Genomic DNA, 24,130 nt, shown 5'->3' on the forward strand with positions numbered 1-24,130 from the left:
GTCACTTGGTATAGGATAGGGGTTGTAATACAAGGCCAGACGCGTTTCAGGAGGCTCCTCCTTTCCTCAGTAGCTGTACTATACTGGTAGTTGTGGTCCTTATATACCGTAAAATCAATAAGTGGTATGATCAAAGAAAGGTAGGGATTCAAAGAATTGGATCAAAAAGTAGAACAGTTAGGATAAAAGGAAAACTAGGAAAAAGAACAGTAGAGGTTTTGTTACAATGTGTATAGAAGGTGAAAATATATGGAAATATTCTGAGAAAAAGAAAATATGTACTATACAAAAGTAGATTTGGATAGAGGGTGATGGTGGCATGTGATAAACAGCACATAGATAAAATGAAAATAAAAATAGATATGAAGATGGAATGGATGGGATAAATTGTGATCCACTAAGACTTGGGCAATTACACCGCAGTGGAAAAACAAGTAAGAGGGGGTAATACTCTACTCCACTAAGGCAAAATAACCAAAAAATTGTGCAACAGTGCATGGTTCATATGCAATATATATAGTGCAAAATAGATGATATTTTGTCATTATCTTCCTGAGGTGGAGGATGAAAGTCAGTGTCAGTATTTAGAGACTAGATCTAAAATAACATAAAAAAGAGGATGGATAAACAAAAATGGGGAAAAAATAACTGATATGGATCAAATATATCAGCAATATATGAAGATGTATAAACAATTTATAAAAATGGAACAGTGGTGGAAGAAAGGTAACCACTTCATCTTGTCGTATTGGGTACCGTATTTATTCAAGATGTGATACATAGGCAAGAGAAGGTTCTGCATATACATATATAGTGTAAATGCTAAAATATAAATAAATAGTTGCATAGAAAGTCTGAACACTATTATATATAAATATATATATAAAAATATATATACGGTATATATAAAAGAGACAATGATACACATACATAAAAATATTTCATTAAAAATTATGATTTAAAAAAAAATGTCAAAAATGTCCGTTGCTAAAAAATGCCAAGCGTGTGTGGGAGGGGAACAATGTATGGCTTGAGAATCTTTCAGGGTATCATAGGAAACCGAATAATTCACATCCTGTATTCAGTTCAGAGCCTCCCAGCCCTTACCAGTTGGCTCTATTATGGTTACTCTTTACAATGATACAATAAAGTACAATACCTTCCCAGACCTTTTTCTTACCAATTTGTTTTTTACCTACTCCTGTTACTGTATTTTATTTGGCATTATTGTGATGTTCAGATGTTCAATTACGGTACATGTTTTTCAAATAAATATAATATTAAAGGGTACCTGTCCTATCACAGAAAAAAATAATGCTTATATATGTTACTCACTAGGTCATTCTTTACATGTTTTATTTTTTGTGTGTCTAGCTTCTGTATTTGCTTCACAAATCCTTCTGTTCTGCTGCGGACTCATTCTGACATCCACTATTTAGGAAGGGGTGTCTCTGAGGCAAGCACTGAGCCCACCCTCACTCACCATGCATTCACTTCTTTCCTGAGTCTGTTGTGCTGTGCTGGGTCTCTTCATTCAATCAATGCAGGCTGCTCTGAAACCCCTCTCTGTCTGACAGGACAAGAGTGAGCACATATGAGTGCTAGCCCCACCCTCACTTACAGGACTTTGTCCCAACCTGTGCTTCAGTAGGGGCAAAGATAATCCTGCAGCTGGACAGGAGGATTGTGTTCAGCATGGTATGGGGTTTCCTAGTGGTCTTTTTTTAAAAGCCATGATTTCTATCAAATGGATTAAAGTTTTGTTATCAACTATATTAGAAAGGTTAATGTTGAGCCAAGATGAACAACATATAAAAAGTTTTTGGTTCTGATAGTGCCCAATCAGGAAATTGTGTAATCCACCTCTAAAGAGCAAATAAAAAGACTTGTGTTATAATGAAATAATTATGTTTTTCCGGAAAGGAATGTGCTGAGAAGCAAAGCCTTATTGAGCGTGCCTTAAGAGACAAGCGAGCAGCAGAGGAAGAACTGGAGAAGGTAAAAAAATATATATAAAAACATTTTTTTATGTATTCATCCCTGAGCACTTATCTTTGGGAGCACAGGGTGGGTAATTGTGAAATATGGTTTTGTCTTTTTTTATTTTTTTATTTACTGATGTGAAATAAGGGATATCCTACTGCCCTGGACAAACATACTTGAAGAGGTTCTCCATGGAAATATCCCCAGGATAGGTCATCAATAGTTCATAGGCGGACGGGGGTGCCGATAATCATAGATTATGTGGTAAAATGAGTGATGTCATTATAAAGTATAATTGGGTCTCATGTGGCCCTCTAGGTGAAAATTTGTAAGACTTATGGCTATTAAAAGGTGCAAAAATGCGGTGTATACAAAGGGTTGTCCAGCAAAACAATCTGTGTGGTGTCAAAAAGTAGAATAAAGCTACTTACTGAAATAATGTTAATAGGCATACTTCACAGATCTCTCCATCATCCGCTGAGCTGTCTGGCTTGTAGATGTGACATCCTGGCACATTCTGTGAAAGCATAGCTCCCTCCCTGCACCCCTCCCCTCCTGTTTGCTGAGGATAGGACCATTTATGTTAAGAAGTGAGCTCATATTACTACTCCATAGGTTTTTAAAGCTGCAAGAAGTGTTTAGAGGTTTCCTTCTGCCTTAAAATCTAATGAGCAGTAATAGGAGCTCCCCCTCCATATTACTGGTCTCTCCCTTAGCAGGCAAAAGAGGAGGGGTGGTGCAAAGACAGAGGTCTGATTATAAGGGGGAGAGCAGAGCTCATGTGGAGAGATCTGTGTCCTATGACATTATATTGGTAAGTTACTTTGTTAAGCCTTTTGACACTATACACAGGTTGTTTCTTTCGCTGAACAACCCTTTTAAGGGGTTAAACGAATATTTTTTACCTTGATCCTTTTCAGCACTGTAAGCCTGATTCCAAGACGAGTATATAAGAGCATATGGAGCAGCTTTTTTTTTTTCTAACTCAGACACTCCACTTGTTCACCAGTAGTAACGTCCTTATTTTCTAGGTTTGTGTTTCACCTTGTATCCAAGCTCTTATGGAAATATTCTGGCAAAAAGTATCAAATTTAACAAGCAAACACAAATTTCTTCTTTGATACACTCTATATGAAGTTTTTTCATTTTGCTTTTGACTTTCTGACTTGGCTCTTATCCAGTGACTACATTTCAATCCTTCATAGTAATCTATTGCCAACGTGATCCAATCTCTTGTTGCAGGTGTATCGAGAAGGCCGGGGAAATGAGAGAGATTATAGGAAGCTGGAGGAGCTACAGCAGCGATGCCTGATTGCCGAACGCACAAAAGATGACCTCAAGATAAGTCTGAGTACAGTGCAAAAGAAAATGAAGCAACTGGAACTAAAGTGAGCAAACCCTTTTAACCATCAATTATATCTGGGGACAGTCAAGTGCTGCTGAAGGTTTCCAAGATGACTATGTAGATTAGCATTCTGTGGAGAATAGTGCATCATTATGCGATAAGGCCACCCAGTATTTTGCTTTCAGAATAAACAAAATGTCTTTTACATGCTAACTGTAAATACTGCAATTTGGAAAAATTGCACTTACAGGGTGCCCTTTCTTATTTTTGTCATAAGGTTATTATGAAACACCACCGTGATTCATGTCAGTCTATACATCTAAAAATTGATATTTAAATCTGTCTACACAGATGTGCAGAAAGATTATGCCAACTACACTTCCAATGTATTTGGTATTTTGCTTGTTAATGATTGTCTCAAAATGTTCCTAACTTTTAAACAAGTTTTTGACAATGAAACTTTTGAGAAAACAGAAATGTCATGAACATTTTTTTTTGCACATAAACCAATAAAATATATAGCTATTGCTGCATATACCAACATTTGTCTTAAACTTCACATATTATTAGAATCAAATGGAAACTGGCACCACAAGCCCATGTCATGCACCTTGGTCATTTCTGATCATCGTTCTGGAGAACCAGTCTCATGTACCATAAAAGAGATCTGTGCTGCTACTATTGGCACAGAAGAGCTTTGATGCTTTTTCAGAAACATCAATCCTTCAGGTGTTTTATTTGTTTGTAATGCTCTGATGGATTTATAGGGTCTATAAAGTTGTAAAAAGTTTTTCTTCTGTTTAGTGGTGTATAGAGAATGCACATGGGAGCAGGGGACCAGCATTTTCTTATTCTCAGGATAGCAGTGAAGGCAGGATTGTAGCATAATATATTTTAGAGTATTTGAGTCACTTTAGTCTGTGTGGCCTTAAAGGGAATGTTTCACCTAGATTTGTTTTACTGGTTAAAGCCAGATACTGTAACAGTTTGATATGTTTCCGTTTTCTGTCATTTTTAAATTATTATTATTTAATTTTAGTTTATGTGGATCTCTCACTTGCTGCAGTTGCTTTAAAAACATTGTGGTTAAGATATGCTTAACAGCAATGGACATAGTTCTAAAAGACTGGAGGGGGCCCTATTGAATTCTGTGGGAGTTTTTTTTAGCAGGGATGTGGAATTCCTATCGCCCAACGCCCGGGACAAGCAGTGCCGGGCGCCGGGCAGGTGAATTTGTCCGGCCCATAGCCCGGCTTCGGGCAAGCAGGGCCAGACCTGACAAGTCGCCCGGACCTCTGCAGTCTGTATGGAGCGGGCTGCCGACTCCTGCCCGCTCCATACTCTGCAGCCCCCGGCTGTAAAAACCTGTGTCCTCTGAAGCAGAGCAGGGGAGATGAGAAGCTGTGTATGTCTTCTCTCCCCTGCTCTGCAGACGTGCTTGGGGAGATGAGGGGGCGTGGCTTCTTGCTCCCCGTGCAGACCTGCGTCATCTGCCTTCAATTCCCCACAGCTGTTGCTTCGGAGAGCTGAGGGGAGGAGGCACGTCTGCATGGGGAGATGCATGCGGCGCTCTGCAGTATGTATGGAGCGGGCTCGGGATTCCTGCCCGCTCCATACTCTGCAGCCCCGGCTGTTTTCAGTAGCCGGGGGCCGCCGCTAATAGCCAGCACGGCTATTAACCCTTTAGATCGCCGCTGCTCCCTGGTGGGCTAGTGGGGTGGATCGCCCCCCGCAGCACGATCGTGGGGGGAGAGCCACTATAGAGGTAGCCGAAGGGCTTACCTCTGTTCTCTGCTGTCCCGCTCTGTCATTGATAGAGCCTGGCTGGACTTGCTCCATTTTAGTCCCGTGGACAAGTAGTTTTTTATAAAATTTCCACACCCCTGTTTAATAATGCTCTGTGACCTGTACAAAAGTCATTAAACAAGTATGTCAGGGAGTTTTGTGAATGGCCTAATCCTAGATAAATCACTGGTATCACCTTTCATTGCACTCTTGTCTGTGATAACAGACTACAGAATAGCATGCAATGTCAGGCTGCTGCTTCCAAAGCCGGCAGGATATTGTCATGTATCAAAAGAGGCATGGACTCAAGGGACAGGGACATAATACTCCCCCTTTATAAATCATTGGTACGGCCTTACCTGGAATATGCTGTTCAGTTTTGGGCACCTGTCCATAAAAGGGACACTGCGGAGTTGGAAAGGGTGCAGAGACGCGCGACTAAACTAATATGGGGCATGGAACATCTTAGCTATGAGGAGCGATTAAAGGAGTTACAATTGTTTAGTCTTGAGAAGAGACGTTTAAGGGGGGATATGATAAACGTATATAAGTATATTAATGGCCCATACAAAAACTGGAGAAAAACTGTTCCAGGTTAAACCCCCCCAAAGGACGAGGGGGCACTCCCTCCGTCTGGAGAAGAAAAAGTTTAGTCTCAAGGGGCGACACGCCTTCTTTACCGTGAGGACTGTGAATTTATGGAACGGTCTACCTCAGGAACTGGTCACAGCATGAACAATTAACAGCTTTAAAACAGGATTAGATACATTCCTGGAACAAAATAAGATTAATGCTTATGAAGAAATATAAAATCTCATCCCTTCCCCAATATCGCGCCACACCCCTACCTCTTAATTCCCTGGTTGAACTTGATGGACATATGTCTTTTTTCGACCGTACTAACTATGTAACTATGTAACTATAAGGAGGATATTGATCTCTCTACAGAATAGGAAGTATCCACTTAATATTTCGCTTAGAGACCAAAATGAAAACTGCAAGATTCCAGGATTATTTTATTATATATATATATATATATATATATATATATATATATATAGGAAATTTATATCTTTTAACCGACATTATTTTGTGACGGGAGAAAAATGTTGCATGTACCGTTTTTTCCCCCATCACAAAATAACGTCCATCATTCATAACGGCATTAATGGGTCATAACGGCTAATCACAAAATCCCATAGACTTGATTCGGATTTGGAACAGCCGTATGGAATTTGGTAATGGCCGGTTTTAAGGGTTTCCTTAACGGAACATTATAACGGGTCTTTAAAACGGAAAAATTATATAGTGTGAAAGCAGCCTATAGATCCGCTATAAACTTCTGTTAGAAAACCCTTAAAAAACTGCTGTTAGACGGCAGTTACAAAATCCCATTGATGTCTATGGGATTTTTTGAATATCCGTTATAGCCCGTTATGAATAGTGCGTTATTTGTGACGGAAGAAAAAACGTCACAAGCACAAATTTTTATTCCGTGGTGGAATAACGGCCATTATTTTTAACATTGAAGTCTATGGCAAATGGATGAGCCTTTAATGTCATCCGTTTGCACTAGGGATCGACCGATTATCGGTATGGCCGATATTATCGGCCGATAATCACAATTTTGGGCATTATCGGTATCGGCAATTACCTTGCCAACAAGCCGATAATGCCCCGCCCCCCGCACCGCCCCCCACCGCGACCAAGCCCCCTGCCCCCCCCCCCCGACCCACGCACCGCGTCGCACCCCCCACCGTAGTGCTGGGCGGTATACCGGTATGGATTTTTGCCCATGCCGCTATACCGTTCGGGCCCCTCCCCCACCCTCTGAGTCAATAAAAAAAAAAAATTTAACTTACCCGTAATGGGGGTGGTCCGGGCCATCCATCCTTCCTGTAGTGTCCGGCGGCATTCCGGGTGGCGGGTGAACCGGTCCGGGCTGTCCTTCTCCGGGGTCCTCTTCTCCACTCTGGGCAGGCCCCAGCCTAGTACGCTGCATAGACGCCGCGACATCAGGTGCGTCGCTGCGCACGGGCGTCACTGCGCAGCGGCGTCTATGCTGCATTACTAGGCTGGAGCCTGCCCGGAGAGGAGAAGATGACCCCCGGAGAAGGACAGCCCGGACCGGTTCACCCTCCACCCGAAATGCCACCGGACACTACAGGAAGGAAGGATGGCCCGGACCACCCTGACAGGTAGTGGGAGAGAAGCGGGTGGTGGCGGCGGCGGTCTATGGCACCGCAAAAGCCACTGCAGTGTATTGATTTAAAGCGCCCGCTTTAAATCAATGATCTGCAGCGGTGTCGCGGGGGGATAAATAGCCGATAACTTATACCGGAATATCGGTATAAGTTATTGGCTATCGGCCCTAACCTCCACCGATTATCGGTATCGGCCCTAAAAAAATATCGGTCGGTGCTCCTGGATTATAATATCCGTTTTTACTTCTGAGCATACTCAGAAGAGGTGACATCAGCAGACTCCTGCAGTGCTGAGGGACTACTACTACTTCCATCATGGTACAGACTTGTTTCCATGATGGGAGTAGTAGTTCCCTGGCTGAGGGAGTCTGCCGGTGGCTGGGGAGGCTACATTAGTGTTTGTACACTGTTCCATGATGGGGATTGTAGTACAGGAGCTGAGGGATTGATCGCATCGGGTCTCACTTCTGAGTTATTAACCTCCTGAGCGGTATTCCCGAGCGTGACTCGGGGTTAATTTTCCCTGCCAGGATCGGTAACCCCGAGTCACGCTCGGGGTAGAATTGCAGAGTTCCTGGCCGGGCTGCACGATATATCGCAAAAGCAATGCGATGTAGCGATGCGGCCCCCCGGGAAAACATGCGATTATCTGCTCTGGTCGGCTCCCGTTGCGGGGGCCGGCCAGAGCAGGTAAAGAAAAATACTAAAAGTCAGTGTTTCCCTACCAGGGGGCCTCCAGCTGTTCCAAAACTACAACTCTCAGCATGCCCGAACAGCCAAAGGCTGTCCGGGCATGCTGGGAGTAGTAGTTTCACAACAGCTGGAGGCCCCCTGTTAGATAAACACTGAACTAAGTGTAAAGGGAAGAAGTAGTAAAATAAAAAAACCTTTTGCTCACCTAGTCCCGGTCCCTGCAGATGTCGTTCCCCTCCGTGCGGTCCGGGGTGTCCTCTCTTCACTATTCATCTTCTAGGACCTTTCACTTTTCAGCCAATCACAGGCCGCAGTGGTGTAAAGCCTGTGATTGGCTGAAGGGGAAAGGGCTTGTTCTGCAGCAAATACACTGGGTTTGAAATCTGCCGGCAAACCCCGTGTATACTGCTGCAGGACAAGGTGACAAGGGGGGGGGATGAATGTGACAAGGGGGGAATGTGACTGGGGGGGGGGGGGGAATGTGACTGGGGGGGAATGTGACTGGGGGGGAATGTGACTGGGGGGGGAATGTGACAGGGGGGGGAATGTGACAGGGGGGGGAATGTGACAGGGGGGGGAATGTGACAGGGGGGGGAATGTGACTGGGGGGGAATGTGAGTGGGGGGAATGTGACTGGGGGGAATGTGACAAGGGGGGAATGTGACAAGGGGGGAATGTGACAAGGGGGGAATGTGACTGGGGGGGGATGTGACAGGGGGGGGATTTGACAGGGGGGGAGGGGAATGTGACATGAAGGGGGGATGTGACAGGGGGGGAGGGTAATGTCACATGAAGGGGGGATGTGACAAGGGGGGGGATGTGACAGGCGGAGGGGAATGTAACATGAAGGGGGAGAATGTGACAAGGGGGGGGGGAGAATGTGACAGGGATGTGAAAAGGGAGAGGGGAATGTGACGGGGGAGATGTGAAATGGGCGGAGGGAGATGTGAAATTGAGTTAAAAAAAATTGTACCGCTTTTGGTACACATTTCCAGACAGAATCATACCGCCAGGGAGGTTAAACAGGGGAGCTGGTGGCATGCTCCGCTCCTCTGCGATGTACGGTGTATTTTTACTTTCACTTTTAAATTCCCTGCCGGGAGCCCTGAATGGCCGTCACTGAGGAGCCATTCAGGGCTCCCAGCGGGGATTTTAACCCTTTAAGGACCAGGGCTTTTTCCGTTTTTTCATTTTAAATTTTTCCTCCTTAACTTTAAAAAATCATAACTCTTTAAAATTTTCACCTAAAATTCTATATGATGGCTTATTTTTTGCGTCACTAATTCTACTTTGTAATGACTTTAGTCATTTTACCCAAAAATCTACGGTGAAACAGGAAAAAAAATCAATGTGTGACAAAATTGATGAAAAAACACTATTTTATAAGTTTTGGGGGCTTCAGTTTTTACGCAGTAAATTTTTAGGCAAAAATGACCCCTTATCTTTATTCTGTAGGTCTATACGGTTAAAATTATACCCTACTTGTATAGGTTTGATTTTGTATCACTTCAGAAAAAAATCATGAATACATGCAGGAAAATGTGTACGTTTAAAATTGTCATTTTCTGAGCCCTATAACATTTTTATTTTCTGTGTTCAGGGCGCTATGAGGGCTCATTTTTTGCGCCGTGATTTGAAGTTTTTAGCGGTACCATTTTTGTTCTGATCAGACTTTTTGATCACTTTTTTGTGGTATAAAAAGTGATCAAAAATGCGCTATTTTGGACTTTGGTATTTTTTGGCGCGTACGCCATTAAACGTGCGGTTTAAAAAGCGGTATATTTTTATAATTCGGACATTTCCACACGCGGCGATACCACATGTTTATTTTTATTTACACTGTTTTTTTTTTTCATTCTCGGAAATGCCGGGTGAATCAAACTTTTATAAGTGGAAGGGATAATTGAAAGGGTTAATGATTTTTTTACACTTTTCTTATGCAATATTATAGCTCCTATAGGGGGCTATAACATTGCATTTACTGATCTTTAACACTGATTGATGCATCCCCATAGGAATGGATCAATCAGTGTTTTCGGCGATTGATTGCTCAAGCCTGGATCTCAGGCTTGAAGCATTCATTCGGCGATCGGACAGCGCACGAGAAGGTAAGAGACCTTCCTCCTGTGCTACAGCTGTTTGGGATGCCGCGATTATATCGCGGCGATCCCGAACAGCTCCCTGAGCTAGCTGGGCACTTTTACTTTCGTTTTTAGCCGCACGCTATTAGCAGCGGGTCTCGGCTTCACTATGATGCCGGGCCCGCCCCGATATGATGCGGGGTCACCGTGTGACCCCGCGTTATATCGCAGGACCGGGACTCAGGGCGTAAGTTTACGCCCTGGGTCCTTAACAGGTTAAACTACTAATTTGAGCCCCAAATATATTTCCCCCATGTATATTTATAATAATTCATTGGCACCAGTGTATTTTATAATAATTCATTGGCACCAGTGTGTTTTATAATAATTCATTGGCACCAGTGTGTTTTATAATAATTCATTGGCACCAGTGTGTTTTATAATAATTCATTGGCACCAGTGTGTTTTATAATAATTCATTGGCCCCAGTGTGTTTATAATTAGAGTTGAGCGAACTTACAGTAAATTGGCTCGTAGCGAACCTCGCAGCTCGACTGTTGATTACTTTAGTCTGCATAAATTAGTTCAGCTTTCCAAGGGCTCCAGTTGCCTGGAAAAGGTTGGTACAGACCTAGGAGACCTAAGATTGTCATCCCGGACTTTTCCAGGCAACCAGATCCCTTGGAAAGCTGAACTAAATTACACGGACTAAGTAAGTAATCAACAGCCGAGCTGCGAGATTCGCTATGAGCCAATTTACTGTAAGTTCGCTCAACTCTATTTATAATAAGTAATTTGTCCCCAGTGTGTTTATAATAATTCATATAATTCCAGTGTCCTTATTTCCCCTCCCACTGCCTGCTCCTCATCTTCTTGGAGTAGGGCAGCAGCGGGACAAGTCGGGAACCGGCATCGGTAAATGAATGAATGAATGAAGAAGACCGCATTTAGGCTTCATTCATTCATTCACCGCTGCCACCCGACACTTCCCCCGGTGCTGCCCTGCTCCTAGCGCAGTCAGCGCACCGCGGGGACATGTCTATTCTCTGCTGCTCATCTCTGTACCCGACTTTGACTTCTATAGTCTCCGGTTGTCTTTATGGTATCTTCTATACATTTACTCAGTACTTTGAGATGTTGGTAAATCGTCTTCTTACACAGTCTCAGCACCTTCTAATATTTTATTTACTGAAAATAATGTGTTTAGTCATAGAAGAAAAATATTATTAGCCCATAACTTCCAGCTTGCTTTTTTATGACTGCTATCCCTTTTTATGTGATTCTTTCTTCGAGATTTTTATACTCTAGTTTTTTTATGAGCACTTTTAGCTTTCCAGCTGCATAAATCTATATGTAATACCTTTTTCTGAAAAGTTGTGATTACAGTTACAATTGTAATTCTCCAAAGGGCATATTTTTCTGTCTGGATTCAGACTACCTAAAGAGCTCCACTGTTCGGATCTGATGCAAATCAAAGCTCAGACACTTTAAGCTATTGTTCCATGTCCTGAATTAGTAACTGCAAGATGACAATATTATATTCTGATTTTACCCGCAGTCACTTTTGATTAGCACATTATTCCTAGGCAGAATACATGGATCACAGCCTGCTGATCTGTGGCATTTTGGAGAATAGTTTCCCCCTGCATTTTGTCTTCTAAAAGTGTGCAGGCTGAAAGAAAAGTAATGATGCAATGTTTTTTTAGGAAGATATAAACTTTTGTAAAATAAACATTATCCTCTGGTTTGCTTGCTGTATAAAATGCTGATTGCCTAATCATAGCCGCTTCTGACCCTTTATATATTTATCCATATGGAGAGTTTGTACTTTCTTTCTTCTTACTCCTGAAGTGTAAAATGTAGGTTTGTGTTCAGAAATGGCATCTCATAGCAGGTCTACCTAGCTATCTATGACCGTATTTAATACATGAATGCCGAAACTTAATTGACAGGTTTTAAGAGGGAATCTTTGCTTCTTAAAGCTGCAGACACCATTAGATAACTGTTGGGGTATAAAAGCAAATTATACCACTCCTTGAGCTGATGATGATTGCTAAAATATCCTTGTCTGGCACACTTACAGAGGTCTGTAGATCAGTCATTAAGGGGCTTGGAGGTGAGTCCAACAAGGAGGCATGCCAGGATGTGGCCCTTTTATTTTTTTTTTTTTTTTAAAGTATGCCCATTCTGTAGTATATCACAATACAAGCCTTGACTCACCTCCTGCGCACCAGCGATGCCTCCAGTTTCCTGCTCCTGTCCTTCGCAGTGATCCTCTGTTGGGCCCAGGAAGCTACTGGGCCCGATGTGTCACTCTGCTGCTTAGCAAATCGATGGCTAAGGCGGGACAACGATGTGGCCAGCGATTTGGTTAACGGCAGTGTCGCACACTGGACCCGTGTGCTTCATGGGCCTGACACGTCAAGCTGCGGCTCAAGAAAATGGTTGCTGGGGGGTCCTGAGCAGGACACCAGAGGCATTGCTGGACACAGTAGGTGAGTACACACTACAGTTTGAGCATACTTAAAAAAATTTTTTAAAAGATGCTGGAGTCACCATCTGACTCCGGTCCCCTAATTCATTTCTTTTCTCATGTGGAATAAACTTGATGCAGTTTTTGAAAAACAAGCTCTTCTCCGGAATGGGGCGTGTCGACCACCATACAAAGCAATAGCTCCCCCCTCAGTGCATCTCTATGGGAGAGCTGAAGTGCTGCACTTGGGATTTTCTGTCTCTCCCATAGAGTTGCATGGAGGGGGCATTTCGGCCATTGCAATCCCAAACCCCCCCCCCCCCCCCCTCGACATATATGCTAAGTATTTAAGTATTTATATCTTGGAGATTCCTTTAATGTAACACCACATGTTTTATAGGCTTAAAAATTACATTTGTATTTTTAGCTCTGAAGAGGAGTTGTCAAGGTGCCATGAAACTATTCAAAAGCTGAACGAGGTTTTGGAGTCAGAAAGAAAAGAGAGTAGCTCTGTGAGTGAAGAAAGGTTGAAACTCATGCAGGAAAATCAACAGTTGAGGAAAGATGTGGAGGAATGGAAAAAGTCAGCTACAGAAGCACAGCAAAAAGTCACGTTTCAGGTAATGTTCAGGATAAGGTTGTGTGCACACACATGCATTAACTTTCTCTTTTCTTATATATATATATATATATATATATATATATATATATATATATATATATATGTATATGTGTGTGTATAAAATTCCCCTTAGATACTGATTGCATATTGCTAGAATAAGCCATTAATAAGCCATTAATGTTCTATCACTTGGGGAAAAAACTGATCAGGTGTATTCCCATCAGCAACAATACTAACTAACTCTAACTTGTAGTGTCTGCAGAAGTACATAACTTTACAAATACATGTATGTTATTAGCAAACTTGCCTGCTGTTCCTTTTCTGGGTGCTCCTCTATACCCCTTGGGTACATTTGGTTGCCTTAATTACTGACCACCGCTCCACTCTGAAAGCAGTGGTTAGGCAGATGTCACTCCCTCTCTGCATAGCATTGTGTACTGTGAGTTGGCTCATTACAGATGGCTCTAGGCACAGTACACAAGCCCAGGAGCTGTCTGTGATACATACAAAGTTTTGCTTAGCTGCATCAGGAGTGCACATGTTCAGGTTAGCAGCGGTCACATCATCAGAGTGCTGCTTGCTTGACCTTCCTATATGAATTGAATGTCCCACCCCTCTGCCCAAACCAGGAAGTGAGAGCAGGACAGAGAGATGCATGGAGCAGAAAACATGAGGTGGGAAAATCCCTTTTAAGTTACTTGCAAACAATATAATAAAGTTATCGGAATGTGCAGATTTGAAAGGACTTTCTCCCAGCTAGAGTTCAGCATGTCTATAAACTTTTGTTTTCACAGTAGATAAACTATTTGAGTCTGGAATATATATGGGGATGGAAGAAACCAAGTAAAAAGTGGTCTAGGAGGCGCTACCCAGTGTAAAGACAGTTATGACCACAGGCAAGCACAGGGCAACATATAGTTTTATTTTGTACAATTTGGACAACATGTTTCAACACTGTACCGTGCCTTCCTCAGGTCCACCAGATATACCGCAGAGGACTATAAAAACAAGCCGGAGTTCTGGTATAATGATCCTGCCGAGGTCTGTTTAAAACGACATATTGTCCTATGTTTGTCTGTGTCCGTAATTGCATTTACACTGAGCAGCGCCTTCTATACCACTTTTTGCTTTGTTTCTTCCATTCCTCTATTGTTTATCCACTCCGTCTGAGAGTAGGATAGGGTCAGAGGGCAGCAGCTCTATCATCCCATCTGGTACCTATATTTGAGTTGAACATGCCGCTTTTTCATTTTTTTAAGGTCAGTATATCCCTTTAGTGTGGTGGAGGGTTTACACACCAATTGATTTACTACACAAGGGAGTGCCCCCTGTTTTGTTTTGTTTTTTTCTCTCTCCAACTCTCGCATATGTATGGGGAAGTTGGGAGACATTTTCTCGGCCCACAGTATATGGGCACTAAATCCTATTTTCCATGTCTGTGGTTCCCTCACACCCCAGGAGGAGGAGGTTTTTTAGCCTCTTACAGAACTAATCCCCAGTGTTTGTGTGTTGGGAAGATTTGATTCTTAGCCCCATTGGAGACTGGCACTGGTATGAGTGGTTGGATGTCTTTGTACGGTGCTGTGGAATATGCTGGCACTATACCTTTATAAGCTACAGAAAATAAATAAACATGAGTAAAAAGATATTATTTACAGTATAAAGCCAAGGACTGTTTGATTAGCGGGTGGATTTCTTTCAGTGAAACTCTGGAAAGAAACAATACCATGGACAGACTGAATTGTCACAGCTGTGAATCCAAAAATTACCCACCCTAAGCCAGCTTTTTATGTTAAAAAGAAAAGTAGAAAGAAAACACTGGTTACATCTCTGGTCCGAAAAGGCCATTTAAAGTTTTATTTATGTGAATACCAATACAGTAATTAGAATCTGAGCACTTTCCATAAATTACAATTTAAAATGCCAAATGTATCCCTGCAAATGACTGCAACAGACAGATGGCAAATGCAGCTAAATTGAACAATACAAACACTTGGAGCTTTTGGAGAGCAATTATTATATATTGTAATCTTATTAAATTGAATAGTATTTCTTCATTCAGCTTTTTGCATAATTCTATGAAAACAGACATATTTTTTTTTTTTTAAGTATTTATTTAGTTTTTACACTTTGAGAAACAGACATTACCAACAAGGTAAAAAAGAAGATAAACAACAGCCTCCGTAGGTCCCAGAGACAGATTCCACAATAATGACAGGAAGTCAAATGTATGCATAAACATTTAGCAACAGTAAAGAAGGGCACATCTGAGACCCGACCGGAGAAGGCCCAGCACAGACAGACAACCAAGCAATCAGTCAAGCACACTTTCCGATAACCCCAACCCAGCCCCTCCCATATAAGACAGCACCATACCACATAAGACCTACTGGGACAATCTAGCCGGGGAGTCAGCTGACACATCAAGTAAGAGCCAAGGGGGTCCACACCTTGTCAAACTTCTTAGGGCGCCTTCGACTCACATACAATGCCTGGTACAACAGGACATATTTGTTAACCAAAACACAGGAGTAAACGTCAAGGAGCCAAACTGCGCCTGAACAGCATGCCGAAGCGGAAGATACCTATAAAAGGCATTTCCGGGGATGCTATAATGTTCCTTTATGTCCAAAAAGGATAAGAAAACTTGATCCTCTCCAAACAAGTGGATCAAAAATTTGACTCCATGAGTTCCCCAGAAACCGGCCTCCTGTAACCCATGCAAGTGAGGAAAATGCACATTCCCCCACAAAAGTGCCCTAGGAGATACCAGAGGCTGCGGAAATTTGCCTGACCCCACGGACCACACTTTGCCTATAATTTGAAGAGGGAGATGAAGAGAGGAGTGAGAGTGATACCTGTAGAGTGAGTTAGTAAGAGCTTCATAGGAACCCATAAGCGCTCTGGCCAAGGCTGTAGCCGAATTTGACAGATCCAGGTCGATCCACCACGCTGTGTAGACCAGTTGAGAAACAAGAAAACAGTTATACACATCAGGGGCAGCCAAGCCGCCATGCCATTTAGGAGCCTGGAGAAGGGCCCCACCAAGTCTGGGAGGATTTCCCTGCCAATAGAAGGATCCCAGAGCACCACACAGTGTATTAAAATATTTCTTAGGAGGAATTAGGGGAGCTAAATGAAAGAGGTAAAGGAATTTGGTCGGCGGGCGAGTATGAAGGGGGTGGGATTCTGGGGGTGCAATTTAGTGCGGGTGGCCAGAAGCCACTAAAAATAAAGACACTGGCCCTTGGGCACTGCCCTAATGCCCGACGTGTCAGTCCTCCCCTGTACAAAACATACATACACATATCATACATACACTGGCCACTGCCCCCATATCATACATACATACATACATACACACACACACACCCGCCACTGCCCCCCCACATCATACATTATACACATACACCCACCGCTGCCCCCATCATACATTACATACACATCACACACAGACATCATACAAACATCACACATACACTCACACCATACATATACACCATACATATGCACACATCATACATACACCCGCCGCAGCCCCCCCACATCATACATTACATACATACATACACACATCACACATACACAGACATCATACACATATCAATCACACATACACCATACACATATCACACATACATCATACACAGACATCACACATTCATCATACACATATCATACACACATCACACATACATCATACACAGACATCATACACATATCACACATATATCATACACAATACAGACATCATACACACATACACTCACACCATACATATACAACCACCCTTCCTGCCGCCGCCTGCATTCTCGGCCTCCTCACCTGAGCTGGCCATGAGTGGACATCAGAGCTGTAGTCCCGGCACAATAAAGACCCGCTGGCCGGTGTGAGGTTGCATGGGTTTGAAAATCTCATCTCACACCGGTACATGAGAGTTTAGGGTTTGAAAAGATGTGTGTCCAGTCTGAATACATAAGGGATTAGGGTTTGCAAAAATCTGTGTCCGTGCTTGTCTAGGCTTGCACAGTGTGATATGTGCAGTGAGCAGACACACCCTCCCATCAACCAATCACAGTGCAATCACAGTGTCTGTGCTGCAGCTCTGCAGACTCAGCACTTTCATCAGCTGATCGGGACACAGAACTTGTCAAGACACAGAATTTCTCATTACACCGGACGTCCTTTCTCCATTTACCCGCTGTGTTTTCCCGTGCAAACTCCCCATGGTAGATTAGGTCCTGTGGAAACAGAGCAGGGGGAGGAGGATGGAGCTGTGTGCGGGGGATGGAGCTGTGTACCGGGGATGGAGCTGTGTACCGAGCTGTGTGCGGGGGATGGAGCTGTGTACCGAGCTGTGTACGTCCTCGCTCTCCCCCTGCTTCCTGTGTAATGTAGAGCTGCGTCCTCCGGGAGGGGAGATAAGGGGGCTCTGCGGTCAGCTGGGGGCCGCCGCCCCCTCCATACACCCTGAGCGCCGGTGTGAGGTGCAGACTTGCATCGGCTCCTGCGCCTCACACCGGCATTAAAGAAAAATACTGGTGAAGTCGGTCTGTCCCTGCTAGCCTGATACAGGGCTAAATCTATGACAAATTCACCTGCCCGGCGCCCAAAACTACTTGTCCAGGGCGTCGGGCGATAGGATTTCCACATCCCTGCAGCTAAGGATAAGAGGGAATGAGGACCAGGCCTTCAACCACTCCATAGTGGAGCATAAGAGCGGTTCCAAATTCAGGGAAAAATAATCCATCAGGGACGCAGTGACTTCCACCCCATGGTATGTAAAACGAGGGGCCACCTGTACACCTGTTGGAAGAGACAAGGGAAGGGGGACCCCAGGTGAGGTCCCCATTAGAGAGTACTTAGCCCAGTTGACCCATAAGCCCGAAATCAAACCAAACCGGTCAAGTAGTTGGATTAGAGACAGAAGAGACCCCTCCGCATCCGCCAAGTACACTAACGTGTCATCAGCATAAAGGGAAACCTTCTCTACAATTAAACCCCTGGGGATACCACAGATAGTGGGGTCACTACGAATGGCTGCTTCCAGAGGCTCAACTGCTAGCGCAAAAAGGAAGGGAGACAGCGGGCACCACTGCCTCGTTCCACAGCCCAGGAGAAAGGGAGCAGAAACATCTAAGTTAGTGCAGATGCGGGCCCTAGGGCTATCATATAACAAACAAACCCAAGCACAAAAATGGCCCACACCCAAATGCACCCAAGACCTCCCACAAATACGGCCACACCACCGAATAAAAGGCCTTCTAGACATCCAGACTAATTACCACTCTAGTAGGAAAACCCTCCTCTACCGCTGCAATATTGAGTTGCAGGTGCTTAACATTCACATCAGTAGCTCTACCCGGCATAAATCCAGTTTGGTCAGGATGAATGATGGAGGAGATGACACCACGTAGAAAACCGACCTATTACAGCACATGTTATCATTTTTACAAGGAAACAAAATTCAGGATATTGAGGACAGTAGCCCTGTTTGGTCACATTGGTAAGAAATAAAAAACTCCTAAAGTGTATCTGCCACTAATTGTTGGTGTAAGTTTATAACATATTCCCTTGTGGATGTTCTCTTACATGATATCTTTTACTTTTTGACAGTTTTTTTAGTATTTTCTGTAACTTTCACTAGGAAGTCTAAAGGGTAGGCTTGTGTCTAAAAAAGTCTAAAGGCTGGTGCTATTATTAGAGCTCTGGCCAGTCAGATTCTTTGCAGCTCAGCAGAGTAGAAGTTAAAAAATTGACCACTCAGCTGCTGAATTCAATATACTAAATGGACTGATCAAGGATAAATCTCTTCTCAGGAATATTCTTCAGTCATTTTGTTAAAATACATGGATAACTTTCAGGACAACTGTATTCTAAATTTTTAGAAAAAAAAAAAATTGTCAGTGATCGTTTGCTCTGTCCTTACAATTTTTTTTTTTTTACAGCTTTTTTTTTTTTTTTGCTTCCCCTGTGCTTGCAGAGCTGACATGAAAAAGACACGTACATCATACTTTAATTGCTTTCGCTGACCAAAATAGTTGCTCTGCATGATTCAACAAATTGTTTCTTTTATAGCCTTGTAGAGCCTTTATTTTGCTAGAAAAAGAAATGTGACAGTGACCTCTCTGTTACCTCAGTGTCACATGCTGGTTCTTCAGGGACAGCAAAATGAGCGCATCGCTGCAAGGAATGGGCAAATATTGGCTCATATCTGAACTTTTTGGTCTTATATAAAGTAAGGAAGAACAGGAGATTGTATACTCATCCCATCCTACAGTGTAATAGTATATCGAAGGAACTGTGCCAGCATACTATTATGGCGCAATGACGGGGCAGGATTTGTTTCCATGCCATTACTTGTAGGTGCCTGTTGTTATATAGCTGACACCTGCCTGCAACAGACAGCTGCTACCCCATTAGAAGTTGTGGTCAACAATAGCTTCTACAAACTTTAACACGCCCTCCTTCCGCCTGCTAGCTCCCAACCTCTTAAGATGCAATTGTGGGGTGCTGATGGGGCTAATGCTAACAGCTATGCAGGTTATTTTAGCGTTATAATATGTTTAAATCCCTTCAAAACAAGTTGTTTCAAAATAATTAACTTTATTATATAAGTAACATAATTGTATGGTCACATGATCCATACATAAAAAAAAATTTTTTTTTGAAAAGTTGCATGTATCCTAAAATGGTACCATTGCTGTGGTTCTCCGATGCAGGAGGCGTGTCAGCTGCTGTATGACACCACAGCCGACCACCCCCCCCCCCTCCATGTATCTCTATGGGAGAGGCAGAGATGCAGCATTTGTTCATCCCCGCAACTGTATGGAGGGGGCGTGTGAGGTCGATGACACCCGCATTAGCCGTGCTGAGATGCACAGGAGATCATGGGGGGTACCAGCGGATAGGGGATAAGTGTCTAGGACTGCAGTACTCCTTTAACATTATTTAGTGTTTTTATTGTACAAAAGTAGATTTATAAATTTGCTATCGCAATAATCGCATTGGCCATTGCATTGCAAAATAAAGGTAACACATTATTTCTGCTTTTATCATATATGCCATTATTATGTCACTACACAAGATTGAAAATCTAAAGAAGCAATGGGATATTAAAATACACCTTATCTCAAAAAATACAGCTCTTCATTACGGTTATATTGAAAATTAAAAAAAAAAGTTTCATATGCTGAGGTTAAATAGCTAAAGAAATACATTGCAAGTGGTATATACCTTGCACCACCTTTACCTTGTGTTTTGGAAACTTGTGCATTGCTCAAAAAAGTGAATGTACCTTAAAGGGGTACTCCGGTGCCAGAAACTTAAACAGATTTGTAAATTACTTCTATTTCAAATTTTTAATCCTTCCAGGACTTATCAGCTGTTGTATTTTCCAGAGGAAGTTATTTTCTGTCTTCTCTCTCTCTCTCTCTGCTGACACCTCTGTCCATGTCAGGAACTGTCTAGAGCAGGAGCAAATACCCATAGCAAAGCTATCCTGCTCTGGACAGTTCCTGACACGGACAGAGGTGTCAGCAGAGAGCACTGTGGTCAGACAGAACTATACAACTTTCTCTGGAGCATACAGCAGCTGATAAGTACTGGAAGGATTAATATTTTTATTTAGAAGTAAATTACAAATCTGTTCAACTTTCTGGCACCAGTTAATTTTAAAAAGTTTTTCACAGGAGTACCTCTTTAACGGGAAAATGGCATGGGTTAGTGTAAATGGCTGTAGCATAAAAAGCTACATCAGCTACATGGTGGTTTAAACTTAATGTAGACAGTCCAAAGATGCACCAGATTTATCAAAGAAACTGGGGGACATTTATCAAAACCTGTGTAAATTAAGAGTGGTGCAGTTGCCCTTAGCAACAAATTAGATTGCTTTTTTTTTTTTTTCCATTTTGAAAAATGAAAGAAGCAATCTGATTGGTGGCCGTGGGCAACTGAACTACTCTACAGAGGTTTTGATAAATTCTCCCCACAGTGTACAAAATGCACCAAGCTTACCACTGTGCTTGATGCTATGTATTAGTAAACTAGGCTATGTTCTTAAATGGCTTTAGATTTTCAGTCAATTAAGTGTTTTCTTTTGAAGGTTCCAGCATACCGAGCATCCCTGCCTCCATAATCTCTGCTCCTATATGCCTGCCCACCTGGTGAATATTCATGGTCCCCTCCGCCCATGTGAGCACAAGGTGGGCGGGCATATCGGAGCAGAGAGGACAGAAGCAAGGATGCTGGGTATGCTGGATCTCGTTTTCATTGCACGGACGACGACATGTACATATAAGTAACAGAGGCTAATAAACCCTGTATCTCCTGGTAAATTATACATAGTTTTATATTGGGTTTAGTGCGGGTGAACCTGCTGTCAGTTTTCCTTGTTTAACCAGAGATTAGACTAGCATAGCTGCATTCATCCAAAAACAGCACTACGCCTGTACTCCAGTTGCGTGTGGTATTACAACTCCATTTACGTCCGCGGAACTATGCTGCACTGCCATACACAAACTGGTGTACAAGAGTGATCGAGACTGGTGCTGGTTTTGGCAGAAAGCAGATACGTTTTTCTAGTCCTGAATAACCCCTTTAATTGTATTTTGATGATATTGTATATTTTCTATAGCTAAATAAAAAACTACCGTAGTTAATATTGAAACCCAAGAAAACAAGTTTTATATACAGTTTCTAGGTGCTGAACAGGGCCAAAAAGTTTTCTTTGCAGACAATGTTTTAAAATTTTGATCAATACTTCAAAAGTGCCAAAATATATATTTTTTCCATTCACTGTGACTGTGATGTCAACATCCCACCAAGATTACATTTTCCATTTTGGGTGGAAATGCTATTTAAATATAATATTCTGGTAACTATATCTTTTATTTTAATTTTGTAATTTTTTTTCTTTAATTTATTCATGTAGTTAAGGACTTTGGCAAATGAATTTTCGGTGAAGGAGCAAGGCTTTAAGGTGCAGTTACAGGAAATGGAGGATGGATGTGGAAAGTCTATAGGAGAATTAATGAAACTTTTGATGGCTCAGCAAAAAGCAAGTTACAAATGGAAAGAAGAGACAACCAACCTTACTGAAAGCACAGAAAGCAGATTGAGAAAACTGCGGTACGTATATGTCACACATGAATTACATGATACAACCTTGATTTCATCAGGAGCTGGGGAACATGGTCATAAATACTGTAGTCCTTTCCTAAACCTTACAGTCATCTGTTATGGCCCATTAATCTTTAAAATCTATCTATTTCTACCTAAATAATTCTTTTATTTGTAGCTCTACCTTTACAGAAATCTCCTGTTCTTCGACTTCCAGACTGTCCAGCCAATTTCACAAAAGGGCAGTTTCTATCCACAAACCCCATATCCTAGTCGCCAGCAACAGCCATTTTCCAATTTGTTTAGAAACACTAAGATTCTGTTCACTAAAGCTGTACATAGGCAACGTGACATTTTCAGGTTGCACCAAGTTTTATGTTTTAGGGAACTGAACTCCCATGCGCTCTTTACAAATGTAGCTGCCTATAGCACTGGTGAACACTGCAGTTTGAAATGCATATTTACAAGTGATATTCGAGGAGTCTTATCCTCAAGTTTTTAGAGGGCTATTCCAGGATTTTTTTTCTTCAGTCTCTGAGCGTATAATGCCAAGGTGTAAAAAAAAAAAACTTTTATTACCTCTGTGGGCGACTTTATCCCATTTTCATTTACCGGATGCACACCTGGATGTGCTGTAGTACAAGTCTTTTTATTTTATTGTTGTCCCTGATCTTAAGTATTCCATGCAGCCAGAGACAATATGTTATAAGTCACATACAGACATTTATCAACCGATTTACCCGAGTTTTTTTCGCGTAAAATTTTTGCAAAAAATTCGCTATTGCGCCACCGTCTTTTTTTGTGCGACAATCTGCCACGAGAGCGAGAAAAGCATTTTTTTTTCAAATCTGCGTTCATAAGCGTTTTTACAATTTTGACTTGCCATAGTCAGAAATTTATCAACCGCGACATTCGCAAAAAAGTTGCTAAGGCTTTAAAAACCTACTAAATATACTCCAGCCTAACCTTGGCTTAACTAACAGAAACTGTTTTCACTTAGGTGAGAAAAAAACTCCCGCTTTTGCTTTTTAACGCTGTGCAACAAGCGTAAATATAGTAAATTTGTCGCACGTAAGCAGAATGGAAGTGAAAAAAAACATTCACTAGACTAATGTGATCTAATAACATCCCAAACAACTGTTATAACTATACAGGTATATACTGACATGACTGCCACATAAAAATAAACACACAAATAAAAGCAGCACACTGCAGCAACAATTGCATTACTGCTGTAGAAAAAGTTAAGGTTCTTAACATACCATTTGATCAAATAGTGTGTATCATCACACCACAGTGAGATGGTGACCTTATCAGGGTGGACACTGCACTAGTTATATTTGACAGAGGTTTCATGAACAGTCAGTGTCCTGGCTGCAGCTATCTCTGGTTAAAGTAGTTGTCCCACCAACAACACCTATCTCCTATCTGCAGGATAAAGAGTAAGTATATTGCAGGGGGATCCAATTGTTGGGATCCACCTGCAATCTCAAAAACAGGGTCCCAACTCTCTTTACACTTTTTAAGTCCTCCTATTGCATAGCATTATACAGTGTGATCGGCAATCCACAGATGTAGCCTGACTAAGCCAGGCTACATCAGTGAATCTGCGATCGGAGGCATGTAAGGGGACCCTCCTCCGCCGTTTTAGCTCACGGAAGAACCTCTGAGTTACTGTAGATTTTTTGTTTTACTTTAGATGCCATGATCGGCATTGATCACGGCATATAAAGGGTTAATGACTTGTCATTAACAGTGAGTACAGGTATGCCTTTGGTCCTTAAATGGGCACTGTCACCAACTTTTTTATATATATATATATAT

The 24,130-nt window shown here is 42.3% G+C and overlaps 1 protein-coding gene across 5 annotated transcripts in view; it reads left to right on the forward strand.

Moving 5' to 3' along the window:
* SCLT1 (sodium channel and clathrin linker 1) overlaps positions 1-24,130 on the forward strand; it is a 304,861-nt gene that overhangs the window by 113,345 nt on the left and 167,386 nt on the right. For 3 of the 5 annotated variants that reach the window (XM_056563484.1, XM_056563491.1, XM_056563477.1), the window contains 4 exons: positions 1,924-1,998; positions 3,226-3,371; positions 12,992-13,184; positions 22,119-22,315. In XM_056563484.1, coding sequence (XP_056419459.1) covers positions 1,924-1,998; positions 3,226-3,371; positions 12,992-13,184; positions 22,119-22,315 — 611 coding nt within the window. The remainder of the gene's footprint in view (positions 1-1,923; positions 1,999-3,225; positions 3,372-12,991; positions 13,185-22,118; positions 22,316-24,130) is intronic. The other 2 variants (XR_008890865.1, XR_008890864.1) reach the window with 1 other exon arrangement.

Source organism: Hyla sarda, chromosome 1 (assembly GCF_029499605.1).
Source record: "Hyla sarda isolate aHylSar1 chromosome 1, aHylSar1.hap1, whole genome shotgun sequence".
Lineage (NCBI taxonomy): Eukaryota > Metazoa > Chordata > Amphibia > Anura > Hylidae > Hyla > Hyla sarda.